The sequence below is a fragment of the Tupaia chinensis genome, unplaced genomic scaffold, assembly GCF_000334495.1.
Source record: "Tupaia chinensis unplaced genomic scaffold, TupChi_1.0 Scaffold000097_1, whole genome shotgun sequence".
Classification (NCBI taxonomy): domain Eukaryota; kingdom Metazoa; phylum Chordata; class Mammalia; order Scandentia; family Tupaiidae; genus Tupaia; species Tupaia belangeri.
The window spans coordinates 2,128,856-2,142,905 of NW_006159559.1; the positions used below are offsets into that span (position 1 = coordinate 2,128,856).

General features: G+C 39.7%; 1 protein-coding gene and 1 pseudogene across 1 annotated transcript; one reads left to right on the forward strand and one right to left on the reverse strand.

The window, feature by feature from the left end:
- Positions 1-1,840, reverse strand: part of LOC102484252 (small kinetochore-associated protein pseudogene) — a 15,982-nt pseudogene extending 14,142 nt beyond the window's left edge.
- Positions 1,841-2,128: 288 nt separating this feature from the next.
- On the forward strand, positions 2,129-11,836 carry IRAK1BP1 (interleukin 1 receptor associated kinase 1 binding protein 1). The gene is made up of 4 exons (XM_006143335.3): positions 2,129-2,554; positions 5,805-5,870; positions 10,535-10,665; positions 10,774-11,836. Exons 1-4 carry the CDS (start codon positions 2,243-2,245, stop codon positions 11,042-11,044), a joined length of 780 nt encoding a protein of 259 aa, XP_006143397.1. The 5' UTR covers positions 2,129-2,242; the 3' UTR covers positions 11,045-11,836.
- Positions 11,837-14,050: the final 2,214 nt, after the last annotated feature.

Here is a 14,050-nt window from a genome sequence, read left to right on the forward strand (position 1 = left end):
AAGCCGCCAGGTCCAGGACTCGAACTGCGGTCGACTACATGGGAGTCCAGCGACATGGCCATTATGCTAGCTGATGGTCCCTATTTCTTCCACATTTATCATTAGGGAAAATATAATTTCCCCCCAAGTTTAAGAAACATTACGTTAGAAGTCTTGAATTGTAAAAATTATAGGGAAACGTTTTAGATTAGATTAAAATTAAAATAGTATCATATAATTGCTTTTAGCTAACAAAAGACATCAGAATAAATAAATGTATACAAAATCATAGTGGTGAGCAAATGAAGGGAAGGGGAGTAAGCGCGGATTTGGCCCAATTATCATATTGATAAAAATAGATAAATGACAGAAAAAGGAAAAGAAAAATGGTAGAGAAGAAATTACATGAGGACAGTCAGTTGGCTTCTTCAGACTACTTTCAAAAAATAATCTTGTCCTGGGACCAGCAGTTAGCGTAATGGCTATGTCGCTGTACTCCCATGTTGTTGACCGAAGTTTGAGTCCTGGACCCAGTGGCTTAAACTCAAGCCGGGCTCATGTGCGTGGGTGCCCAAGATCTGAGGAGAAGGGATTGCAGCATGGCTCTCCCCCTCCCCTGGGGGGGTGGGGGTGGGTGATTTCTCGCTTTCTGTCTCTCTGTCTCTCTCTGTCTGGCGAGTGCACAGCGCCCTACAGCAAAAAACCTCTCAAAAAAGAAAAACTCTTGTCCCTTTTAAAAAAAATTAGTTATTCGATGGGAGCAGCCGGGCAGAAAAACTCTTGTCCCTTTTAAAAAAAATTATTCTATGGGAGCAGCCGGGTGTATGATTACAACATTGGACTGGGATGTTGTTCACCAGTTTGAGTCCCAGACACAGTGCCTTAAAACTCATGCCCAGCACAGGTACTGCCCAAAATCCTGAGAGAATGGAGAAGGGATTGCGGCATGGCCATACTCCCTGGGAGTGATTTCTCCCTTTCTGTCTCTCCGGTGCAAACACGTGCACTCTAGCAAAAACAAACAAACAAAAAAAACTCCCTAAAAAAAGGAAGGAAAAAAGAAAAAAATAGTTATTCAAAATTTTGTTTTTCCCTCCTCTCTATTTTTTTTAATTTAAATTTATTTTCGTTCATTCACTGTACATCATTACAGCATACAAAACGAGGTTTTTCCATCCAGAGTACACAGTATATTGTCTCAATCAAGCACATCAACATACATGTTATGGTCAACAAATAATTTTCCATTTCTTGTTTCCTGTATGTTTTGCTCCCCCCCCCCAACCTTGATTCCCTACCGCTATTCTCTTGATTAAACTTCAGTAGTCATGCATAATGTACCAGGAGAGCTATTTTAACAAAGAACCCTAAGGTTAAGTTACAAAGAGCTTCCTGGGGAGAAGAGAAGCCACCTGCGGGGAGCAGTGTGAGGACAGAAAACCCACCTAAAGAGGAAGAGGACGTTGTTACAGAGGTTCTCTCAAGGAAACGGTATACGGGAGGCGTAAGTTGTGAAGGCCCAACATGTCTACGTTGTACGTGTTTTGACATGGCTTGAATCTCCTGTCTATGCTCAGGACTGGCACTAGTCCGGGAATTTGGGAGAAATCTCGGCCGACTTGAAAACCATGCCAAAGCTTTAGCTGTTACGACGAACAACTTTTTTTCTCTCTCCTTTCCACGTGCCGAGCACTTTTCACACAACGCGCACCATATCACCACGTAACAGATATGGAAGATAGCGTCATCACGGCTTTAGAGATAAATTCGAGCTACGAAGAATCATAAAGTGCCCAAGATCACCTTCGCAAAAACTGGTGCATTCCAAAGGAAACCGCTGGCGAACCAAAATATCTGCTCTAAACTCTAATACCGCGGGCGCCTCACAGGGGTCACGGTAAGGTCAGACAAGCTGGGGCTGCGCGCGGGCACGGACCCGGGAGAGAGCTGCACGCAGAGGCCAATCCCGCCCGGTCGCCTCTCTCTCCGAGTTCCCGACAGCGTGCGAGCGCGCAGGGCGGACGCCGACGCCGCGGCGGGGTAGAGCTCGCTGAGAGGGCGGCGGCAGGAAACGGCCGGCGGATAAGAACGCGCTCGGTCCCGTCTCGGACGGCAGACGGCAAGTTCCGCTGGAGGACGGAGCTCGAGCCTTCCAGAAGGTCCGGGCCGCCAAGCCCATCCCGGCGTCCTTTGCGCCGCAGACCGCCCCGGTCCCTTCGGCCGCCGTCATTTCGGAGTTGCTATAGAAACCCCGGCTGTAGCCATGTCCTTGCAACCGGTCCCTCCGTCGCGGGTGTTCCTGGAACTCGCTCCCTGGACTGACCGAGGCCGGGAGAACGATGCGGTTTCGGGAGAGGCGCTGCCCAGCCTGCGCCGCCCCCTGTCCCCCGCGCAGGCCCAGACGGCTCCCGGCCAGGTGCACGTACGCGGCACCGCGGAGGTGTCTGCGCGCCCCGACCGGGCTCTGCTGGCGGTGCGAGTGAGCAGCACCAAGGAGGCGGCGGCCGAGGCCAAGAAGAGCGTGTGCCGCCGCCTGGACTACATCACGCAGAGTCTCCAGCAGCAGGGTTTGCAGGTGAGAGACCCCGAGGGACTGCGAACCTGGCTGCACAGAGGGGTCGCAGATGGCCAGTGCCCACCCGCACCTGAGCGGGAGGGAAGAGCGCAGGGAATGGAGGGCATTTATGAACCCTTGGTTGTACTGGGTTCCGGACACACCAGGACCTTACAGAGTGAGTCTAGACTGAAGCGATTGTTTGGCCTCGAGTGAACTTGAAAGATAAAAGGTGGCAAATTGGGCAAGGTTTTAATCTGGCACTATTTGCTGCAGCGGTTTTGGTTTTAAACGTAAAATAATGAATAACTTGCTGTATTAGATGTCAATACTGGCCTAAGTAGTGTGTCGTACACTGAGCATTTTTTGTCATGTTTTTATTCTATACCATGGAATTAGCAAGTGAAGAGCAGGACCTGCTTCAGTATCTTTAGCAAACTAAAGAGAGAGGGAGAAGGTTCCATTCATCTTCATTTTATAAAGATTCTCTCACATTTTGAGTTTTAACTTTTTTTTCTAATTAAACAGTATATTGTAGATGCCCCATATATGAACTACCTCTACTTACAAGGTACATATGTGAGTCAAGTCACTCAGGTAAATCTTACTTTAAGTCTACTTCTAAGGAAAGAAGAAAATAAAATGAATTAGCTTTATTTAATCTACACATTACTCTTAGACTTCTTGGGCAGTGTAAGGTGGGAGGCCCAAATCTACCAGGGCTTACTGGTAATACAGATTCCAAAGAGCATGTGTACTGGGAAGTTCACCAGGGGAAGGCATGAGTTTTGTTTACTTAGTGAAATAGGACAGGATGCAGCACTGATGACCCAGTGGTGCATGATCCCTGTGGTCAGGGAGCTCAGGCTCAGGTTGTGTACCTTAAGATCAAAGCATACTGGAACCAGCAGATGGCATAAGGGTTACATCACTGGACTCCCAGTAGTGGACCGGGCTTGAAATCCCATGCTCAGCAGCCTAAAACTCATTCCAGACTCGGGCGGGTGCATGTCCAGGATCACCTAGAGGGAAATGGAGAAGGGATTGTGGGGATGATTTCTTTGGTGAGCACATAGCAAAAAAAGAAAAAAAAAAAAAAACTCTAAAAAGATCAAAGCATATGTAAATCAAGTAAAAGATCATTGCAGACTTCCTGTTGCCAAGACAGGGGTCTGCTTAGTACTTATATTGTTAAACAATTGCAGTAAAATGTTAGCTTATCTAACAGAATTGGGATTATATGTACAGTAATATTTAGTGTCTCTGGTCTTTTGATGTTGAGATGGGAGAGGTTTGCATACTTCTGGGACCCCAGCCCAGAGCCAATTACATGAGGTAAAAGAAGCCTTCAGAAAATGTTTAAGAAGCCCAGCTTGGACCAGTAGCTAGGTCTCAAGACTGGACAATGAAGGAGGGATGGGAAAAGCTCAGTGTGTGGTGCCTATTCACAGGCACGGGTTTTTTTTTGTTTTGTTTTTGGAGAGGTTTTTGCTATAGGGCGCATGCAGTTGCCAGAAAGACAGAGAGAGACAGAAAACGAGAAATCACCAGCAGATGGTGTAATGTTTATGTTGCAGGACTCCTTCATAGTGGACTGCAGTTTGAGTCCTGGACCCAGTGGCTTAAAAGTTATGCCGAGCATATGTGCATGCATGCCCAAAATCCCAAGAAGAGAATGGAGGAGGAGAAGGGATTGCAACGTGGCCATACCCACTGGGGGTTATTTCTCTCTTTCTGTCTATCTGGCGAGTGCATGCACTCTATAGCAGAAATCTCTCTTTAAAAAAAAAGGGGGGGGGGAAAGCCGAACAGTTCATTTCACTACATTTAAAAACCTTTTCTAAAGTAAATACAAAATTTAACTTTTTCATCAGAAAGATGTACCCTATTTTTTTAAAAGAATTATTTATTTACTATTATTATTTAATTCCCAGCCCAGAGCCAATTACATGAGGTAAAAGAAGCCTTCAGAAAATGTTTAAGAAGCCCAGCTTGGACCAGTAGCTAGGTCTCAAGACTGGACAATGAAGGAGGGATGGGAAAAGCTCAGTGTGTGGTGCCTATTCACAGGCACGGGTTTTTTTTTGTTTTGTTTTTGGAGAGGTTTTTGCTATAGGGCGCATGCACTTGCCAGAAAGACAGAGAGAGACAGAAAACGAGAAATCACCAGCAGATGGTGTAATGTTTATGTTGCAGGACTCCTTCATAGTGGACTGCAGTTTGAGTCCTGGACCCAGTGGCTTAAAAGTTATGCCGAGCATATGTGCATGCATGCCCAAAATCCCAAGAAGAGAATGGAGGAGGAGAAGGGATTGCAACGTGGCCATACCCACTGGGGGTTATTTCTCTCTGTCTATCTGGCGAGTGCATGCACTCTATAGCAGAAATCTCTCTTTAAAAAAAAAGGGGGGGGGGAAAGCCGAACAGTTCATTTCACTACATTTAAAAACCTTTTCTAAAGTAAATACAAAATTTAACTTTTTCATCAGAAAGATGTACCCTATTTTTTTAAAAGAATTATTTATTTACTATTATTATTTAATTTGCTATAGGGCATGTGCACTCACCAGAGAGAGACAGAGAGAGTGAAAAAGTAAGCCACCAGGTCTGGGATTCAAACTGCAGTGGTCCATGTGGGAGTCCAGCACCTTAATCACCACAACCACCTGGTGGCCCCTATTTCCCCTATATTTACAGCTTAGAAAACCTTAATATAGGATGTTTTCTAAAAACATCCTGGCCCAGGCCTAGTGCTTCAAGAAACATTTATATCATGATAGTGTAGAATTTACTTTTGCTGAGTGCTTTCTCTGTGCTAAGTATTTTATATACAAGTTTTCGTCAAATCCTCAAAATAGTTCTAAAAAGTATAGATGGTAGATTTTTTAAATATGGAAACTAAGGCTCAGAAAAACTGAGTAACTTTCACAGTAGATATTCAGTAAATTTGTATTCAGTTATTTATAAATTAAACATTTTTAAAGTTCTGACATTCCTGTAACATTAAGTATGCTTTCTGTATAATTTGTCATATAGGTAATGTAAAAATTATTGTAAATGGAGTGACAGTTATGAAATTTTATGCAAATATTTATAGGTTTCTGAATTTATGTCACTTTTAGGAAAATTTTTAAATGTCAGAGCAGTTGTTTTATATACTTTGTATTATCTTCCTGATTTTAATACATTTGGGCTTGTAATTAGTATTTTAGGGTAATTGCATATAGCAGCCAAACATTCAGTAATCATACTCTGGTACTTTCTCTTTCAGTCAGAAAATGTAACAGTGACAAAGGATTTTAGAAGAGTGAAAAATGCTTATCACATGGAAGCAGAGGTGTGTAGTAAATAATTGTGAACAGCATGACTTTGGGGACACGATCTGTCATTCATTTTTAATTCTTGAACTAAGGTATACAGAAGAAAGGCTTCTCATGGTATCGATAAAAGATTTTTTCATAAAATCAGTTTTGGTGTTACACATCTGTGTGAATTTTTGGAATATATTTAATAAGGTTTATTAAAGAAAAGTTTAAAAGGAATGATAATAGCAATGTAGAAATACCAGTTAATTACCACGTGAATAAAATTTCAGTAATATTATTGCCTGGTGACAGGAAACACTATAGAAATTTCTTTTCAGATACAAAGTACATTAATAAAGTCATAACATAAAGGGTTGAAACGCCTTTCAACATTCTTTTGCTTTGCAATGCAATTTCACTGGTTTGTGATAAGTATTATTTAAAAATAAAAACTACTCAGCCACTACATAAATTTAAAAAACAGAACTATTTCTAATATGCTTAGTAGTACAACGTTTAGTTTCTGTAACAGCTTATACCCTTCACTTGTCTTTAAAGATCTGAGGATCAGGATTTATGAAATCAGAGTCTGTTCTACCTGTGGTTAGGTTACAGGACTGCTGTCCATGTCCCATACATTTTGGGCTATGTGTTTAATCCATGCTGTCTCTTTGTCACAGGAAACAAAGAAAAGTGAGGTTAGAGTGGAGTCTTGCTTATCTATGAGATAATCTTTTGTCTTTAGAGACAGAAAATACTTCAACAAATCACTTGATTTTATCTTTAGGCAGGTAATATACTGTTGTACCAATTTTAAAAGTGTGATTTTAGATTCAGACCACTTAGGCCCAGACTCATCCAAGGTCAAATACTAAGAATCAGAAGAGCCAGCAGATGGCACAGCAGGAAAATGTGACACTGCAAGGCTGACCCTCAGGAAGGTCCTGAGGGGCTGCAGACCGCCCTGACTATGCCTGGCCCAGGTGTGCCCGTGATGAGGCTGGCTAAAACTGGGGTCAGTCGCTATGTCAAGACTTTGTCAGAAGTGGTGATGTCTGTTTTTTTTTGCTCATAGAAGGAAGGAAAAAAATGAATTATAATGAAAATTAGAACCATGACCTCTCATCTCCTGAGACAGTAATTTCCAGAATATTGTTTGTTGCCCCAGTGCTTACTTTGATAGTTTAACGATTTCTCCACTTAAAAATTAGTAGTAAGGACTGAAAAAAAAAATACCTTTTAAAACAGGATAAAGAGCAATCTGGTAATACTCTAAATTACAGAATTGAAAAGCTGAGAGTATGTGGGGCAGGTGAGTAACATAGTGATTGTGAAGCTGGACTCCCACATGGCCAAGCACTTTGAAACTCACGTCAGGCTTCTGTGTATGTGTGCCCAAAAATCCCAAGAGGAGAGTGGAGGAGAAAGGATTGCGGCATGGCCATCCCACCCCCCCAGCCCCCCCCCCCCGTGAGTGATTTCTCTCTCTCTGTATCTCTGACAAGTACACATGCCCTATAGCGAAAATCTCTCTCAGAAAGGGCTGTGAGTATGCTATAGCACATCTCTTATAGTTATTACCTGTTAGGACTTCCAATTATAATTTGTAGTGAATTTAGAAAGGAGCAGATTATCTTAGTGAAGAAGGTTTATTGTGAGGGTACACCAGGGATTAAAGAAGAAAAGTTTCCCAGCAACTACACAAACCAGTCTTCATGGAAGACGAATGTTTTTCAGATCACTGAGTTGTTGGTAGGGAGTGACCTTCCAGGTACAGAAAGAATTGTTAGAGTTACTTGTTTTAAGATATGACAAAATAAGGATTTGGCTAAACTGCTCCTCTTCCTTCTGTTTTACTTACCTTTTTCATGGTTTTTATTTGTATTCAAATTTCTTAAGAGAGGATATGATTACATGTTGTATAGGACTTTCTGCTAAGCAAGAATTTATATCATACAATGTAGCACAAAATTGGCTTTAGTTGAGCACAACAGTCAACAAAGACCAGGTTAGTAGGGTTCTGAGATCCAAACTGTGCCAAACCTATGCATTAAAAACCAGTGAATGGTTAGAGCCAGCAGATGGCATAGTGGTTAAGGGCACTGGATTCCCATATGACTGACCACAGTTCAAGTCCTGGACCTGATGACTTACTTTCTCACTTTCTCTCTCTCTCTCTTTCTCGCTTTTGCTCTCTCGCTCTCACTCTCATTCTGGCCCTCGCTGGTTACATTTAAATAACTCAATAAATAAAGTTTGAAAAAATAAAAAACCAACAATAATGAATGGGACCAACAGGTGGTATGGTGGTAAAGGCATTGGACTCCCATGGAACTATGGTGTGGCCATCCCCCTGCCCCCGTGTCTTTCTGTTTCTCTGGCTAGCATAAACACCATGTGGGAAAAACCTTTAAAAATATAAAAAAGACAATGTGTAGCTTTATGACTATGGGTGTAGAAGACTCTGAAAACTGTCTTAAAAAATACCAGCATTTTCACAGACTTTTAATTATATGGATAGGATTAATAACAAAAAAGCAAATAACATGATTGAAAAATTGGCAAAGGGGATGAATAGACATATATCTAAAGAATACATACAGATGACCAACAGATATAAGAAAATGTGCTCAACATTGCTTTCAGAGAAATACAAGACAAACCCACAGTGGGCTATCACTTCACACCTTGGATAGGATGGCTATCATCCTATCACCCCCACCCCAAAAAAAAGGGCAAAAACAGTGTAAGAATGTTTAGAAATTAGAACTCTTGTATGCTGCTGCTGGGAATGTAATATAGTATAACCACTATGGAAAAATGTGGAATGTCTTCAAAACATTTAAAATAGAACTACTGTATGATCTAGCAACCATAATTCTGGGTATATACATGGAAGAATTGATATTCGGATCTGGGAGAAATACCTGTATTTGCAGTGTTATTCAAACCACCAAGATATGGAAACCTTCCAGATATTTATATGACAGACAAATAGATAAAGAAAACGTGCTATATAAGTACAATAGAATATTATTCAGTCTTAAAAAGAAGACAATCTTTGTGCCAACATGGATGTACCTGAAAGGCATCGTGTAGGTGAAATAAGTCATCCACAGAAGGGCAAATACTGCATTATCCCATTGATATGAAGTATGTAAAATAATTAAACCTACAGATGCAGAAAATAGAATGGTGTTTGTCAGAGAATCAGAGGAAGGGGAAATGGGAGGTTCTTGTTTAATGGGTATAAAGCTGGGAGTTATATAAGATGAATAAGTTCTAGATACCTACTGCATAATAGGGCCTATAACTTTAATGTGGTGTTAATGCTCTTAAAAGTGAGTCAGAGATACAAGAAGTAATGGTAATGCACTACCCACTAGAAATGAGTGTGGAGGGGGAAGTCTCAGCAAAAAAATCCTCATCTTAAGTCCCTGAAAGCAATATTTCACAGCTGAAGTTCAGGATCCATGTGAGCAGCCCTGTGTAACTTGTTAATCAATATCCACCCACCGTGATCATATCCAGCCTGTATTTTCATTTTTTTTAACATAAATCAACTTCTCCAGTCTGTGACCATCATAAAACTAAACACATCATAATGTATACTCTGATGTCTCTTTTGCCCAAAGGAGTACATTTGATTCACATCCATGTTTCTCTGTGGATAAGCAGTGCACTGTTTGTGTTTGAGCGATTGGACATTGTATATCACAGTAAATGTATGGCTGTATTGCTTCAAATGTTGGCTAACAAGAATAAAGATATTATGGCTATTTATGTATAAAAAAAAGTAATGGTAATGAAATGGAAGCAGACTGGATGTTTGAAAGAAGATTGATGGATTAATACCAAGTATAGACTGGTTGACTAAAGAGAAAATTGGATGCTTTAGAGTGTCTTAATCTGTTGCAGTTTAAGATGATGAATTGAATCCTTTCTTCTTTTTCCCTGTTTCAAAGTATTAGTATACTTTGTATTCAAACCTGATAAAACATTAATCTTCAGTGGATAACATTTATGATTAAAGACAGCTATTCTTCATTGGGTAAGGTGAGGTCATTGGACCTCTCATTTTCTCTTTGCTACTTCAGCCTACTCTCTAGTACCTGTGCTTTTTTGTTACGTATTTATTGAGCTTATGTAAGAGTTTTTTTTTTTTATAATAAAATGTTTAGCACTGCTCCATAAAGAGTTTAAAGGTAACTACTGAATATAAGGGCTGCTTTGACATATTTAAAGGAAGAGGATGTAGTTGAATACATCAGCTTCAGCATATAGGTCTGAAAATAACTATTCGAATGAGAGAAATACTTAAATGACAACAGTGAAGTAGGATATAATTACTGCTAATCGAGAAGCTAATGGCATAGATTAAGAAATCATAAAGTTATCAGTTATAATTTAGTCAAATAATGAAGATGAAAGGGAAATTTTGCAATTTCACAAAAAGTCTCTGGTTTCAAATGGATTTTTAAATATTCAAGTCAACATCAGATACATTTTAAAATTCATAAGCAAAAACTCAACTTTAATAACAAAGTAATTTAGTTATAAGTATCAAATAGTCTGACTCTCTGTTACATACTATAGAATGTCCTCATAATATGGCTTTGTATTTTTTTACTCCAATTAAAGAATATTTTTAAACAATGCATCAGACATGAAAATAATATTGTCATTTCATTTACAGGTCTGCGTTACATTTACTGAATTTGGAAAAATGCAAAATATTTGTAACTTTTTCGTTGAAAAGCTAGATAGTTCTGTTGTCATCAGCCCACCCCAATTCTATCACACTCCAGGTTCTGTTGAGAATCTTCGGTAAGTATTAGCACATCTTTAACACAGTTATTAATTATTTAAATAAAACTATTCAGTCCTATAGATAGTTGAATGTGATATTAATAATCTCTTCATTTAATTCCCAAGACGACAAGCCTGTCTTGTTGCTGTTGAGAATGCACGGCGTAAAGCTCAAGAAGTCTGTAATCTTGTTGGCCAAACCCTAGGAAAACCTTTACTTATCAAAGAAGAAGAAACAAAAGAATGGGAAGGCCAGGTAGATGATCACCAGTCACCCAGACTCTCAAGTTCACTAACTGTACAACAGAAAATCACAAGTGCGACAATACATGCTGCTTCAAAAGTATTTATAACTTTTGAGGTAAAGGGGAAAGAGAAGAGAAAAAAGCATATCTGAAATACAGCCAAAATATATTTGTATCTTTGTGTCTATTTTTATACTTTTTATAATAATGTTTTCTTTTGTCCTGAATGTTCCATTGTACAGTAAACTATTTCTCTAAAATCTATAGTCTTACAGAATATTTATATTCACTGTTGCTGTTTTCAAAAACTTACTCAAATATTCTGGGAAAGTAAATGTGTTATGGCCACAGGTGTTTACTGATGATACATGCAAGTGCGTGCCTAAGTAATATTTCTGATAGTGAGAACTATCAATGCTTTTATTTCATCATTCCTAAGGATTTTTAAGATAACATTTAAACATTTATGTTAAAACTAGGCTTCAACAAATTCATTTAATGTTTAAAATTGTAAGACAAAAATTTTTACATTTGAAAAAGAATTTTTATATCCCATCAAACCTAATAACTTTCTGCAACTCATGGTGAATATAAATACACTATTTTAAAGACATCCTGTCGAGTCTGAGATTTTGGTTTACCCTACTTAAGCTATTCAGTTAGTCTGTTACCATTTCATGGTTAGTGACAGCAGACATGAAACTCTGGGACAAAAGCAAGGGACTTTTACTCATGGCACAGCAAGGACCAGGCACTTCATATTTCCATTGGTTCCCCTTGTCCCAGGTGTCATGGGGGTACCATGATCTTTTCAAACACAGTATGGCTACATATACAATGAGTTTTCATGGTAGCTGAAAAATACTAAGGTTGGAAGATTCATTGCTTTCTTTTTTTTTTTTAAAGGTTTTTTCCATAGTGCGCATATACTCACCAGAGATAGACAGAGAGAGAGAGAGGGATAGTGAGAAACTCCTGGGGAAGCTAGCCATGCTGCAATCCCTTCTCCTCCATTCTCCTCTTGGGATTTTGGATGTGCACACACACACACACCCAGTGTGATTTTCAGGTCATCAGGTTCAGGATTTGAACCACAGTTGACCATGTGGGAGTACAGCACCTTAACTACCACGCCAGATACTGGCCCAGATTCATTGCTTTTTTATTATGAACAGAGGCAAGTTTATTCTTTATGCTCGAGGGAGACATTGCCTTATTTCTCAAGGATGCTCACTGTAACCTCAAACCTGAGAAATGGCCCAGGTAAAGACTAGTCAGAGTTTTACCTGCCTGTCACATTCCGCAAGATGTGTAAGGTTAAGATCAGCAGAAGACTATCTTTTCCAACTCATCCAGTGGTTTTCTTACTAAGTCCAAAGACCATTTTGTGAAAATGTGGCCAACAACCCAAACTGTAACAGCTTTCCAGTATTAATTGAATGATAAATAATACATAGCTTTTAATAAAAGTGTATTAACGAATTATGCTTGTAAACTATTTTGATGCCCAAATCAAATAATAATCTAATAATAATCCATATGGACCGAACTCTCTTCAACAGGGCTTCTTAAATTATACCAGCACTGTACAATGCAAACCACATGTGTCATTTAAAATTTGCTAATACACACTGGGAAAGAAAAAGTAAAAAAGAAAAAAAACAGTTGAAACAAATTTTTTTCTTTAAGAGAGTTTTGCTATAGGATGAGGGTACTTGCCAGTGAGACAGAGACAGAGAGACAGAAAGTGAGAAATCACCCCCCAGGGGGGATGGTCATGCTGCAGTCTTTCCTCCTCCAGTCTTCTCTCAGGATTTTGGGCACACATGCACATGTGCCCGATGTGAGTTTTAAGCTGTCGGGTCTGGGACTTGAACCATGGTCAACTACATGGGAGTCCAGCAACATAACTATTATGCCATCTACTGGTCCCAAAACTAATTTCAATAACCTATTTTGGTTAATCAGTATATCCAAATATAATTTCTTATTTTTTTTTAAGAGAGGTTTTATCTATAGAGCATGAGCACATGCCAGAAAGAGAGAGACAGAAAGTGAGAAAGCACCCCCCAGGGGGGATGGTCATGCCGCAATCCCTTCTCTTCCATTATCCTCTCGGGATCTTGGGCGCGCACGCACACGTGCCTAATGTGAGTTTAAGCCACCAGGTCTGGGACTCAAACCACAGTCGACTACGTGGGAGTCCAGTGACATAGCCATTATGCCAACTGCTGGTCCCCCAAAATATAATTTCAGCATTAATAAATGTTTTCTAAACATTTATATATTTTATACTCTTTTTTTGGACTAGGTTTTCAAAATCCAGTGTATATTGTTACATTATAGCACATCTCAGTACAGATACTATATTTTCATCACAAATACTGAATATTTAATTGCCTAAAATGTACAATTGAAAAAAATGATTGACCTATCCAAGTTATTTCAAACATGCTTAAAAGATCCCAGGAACTGGACCAGGTAACAGTTTTTAAATTAATTAAAATGAAATTAAGTTTAAAATTAAGTTTCATAGGAACCAGCAGTGGAGACGGAAAGACTGGCAAACATAAAAGTATTGAAAATTGTTAGGGACACTAGGGACACGGTGGAAGGAGAGTGGGAGAGGGGAAGAGTGTAGGAAAGGAAGTTTGGGGGAGAAAATAGAGGTAAGACATTTGTGGGACACAGACATAGTATATTACCTGTTGATGTGTATAGTATTCTCAATTGGGCTGGACTGAGGTGTATATCATGCTGGGTAAAGTCTCTTTACAATCTAAATGATGTGTAGCAATTGAATGTATAAATAATGAAATAATTGGAAAAAATGCAACCAGACAGGCCACCCCAGGGAGAAATCTCAAGAGATGGGAATGTTTACTCAAGGGACCCAATTGTAACAGGTTAAACTGGGACAATTGTAATGATGCTATCATTTAAAATAATAGTTACTCAGAGATGTTTAGGTTGCTTTGTTAAACAGTATAGCTTTAAAAATATATGTTGTAGGGACCAGCAGTTAGCATAATGGCTATGTCACTGGACTCCCACGTAGTTGACCACGGTTCATGTCCTGGACCTGGTGGCTTAAAACTCACACCGGGCATGTGTGCGTGCATGCCCAAGATCCCAAGAGGAGAATGGAGAAGGGATTG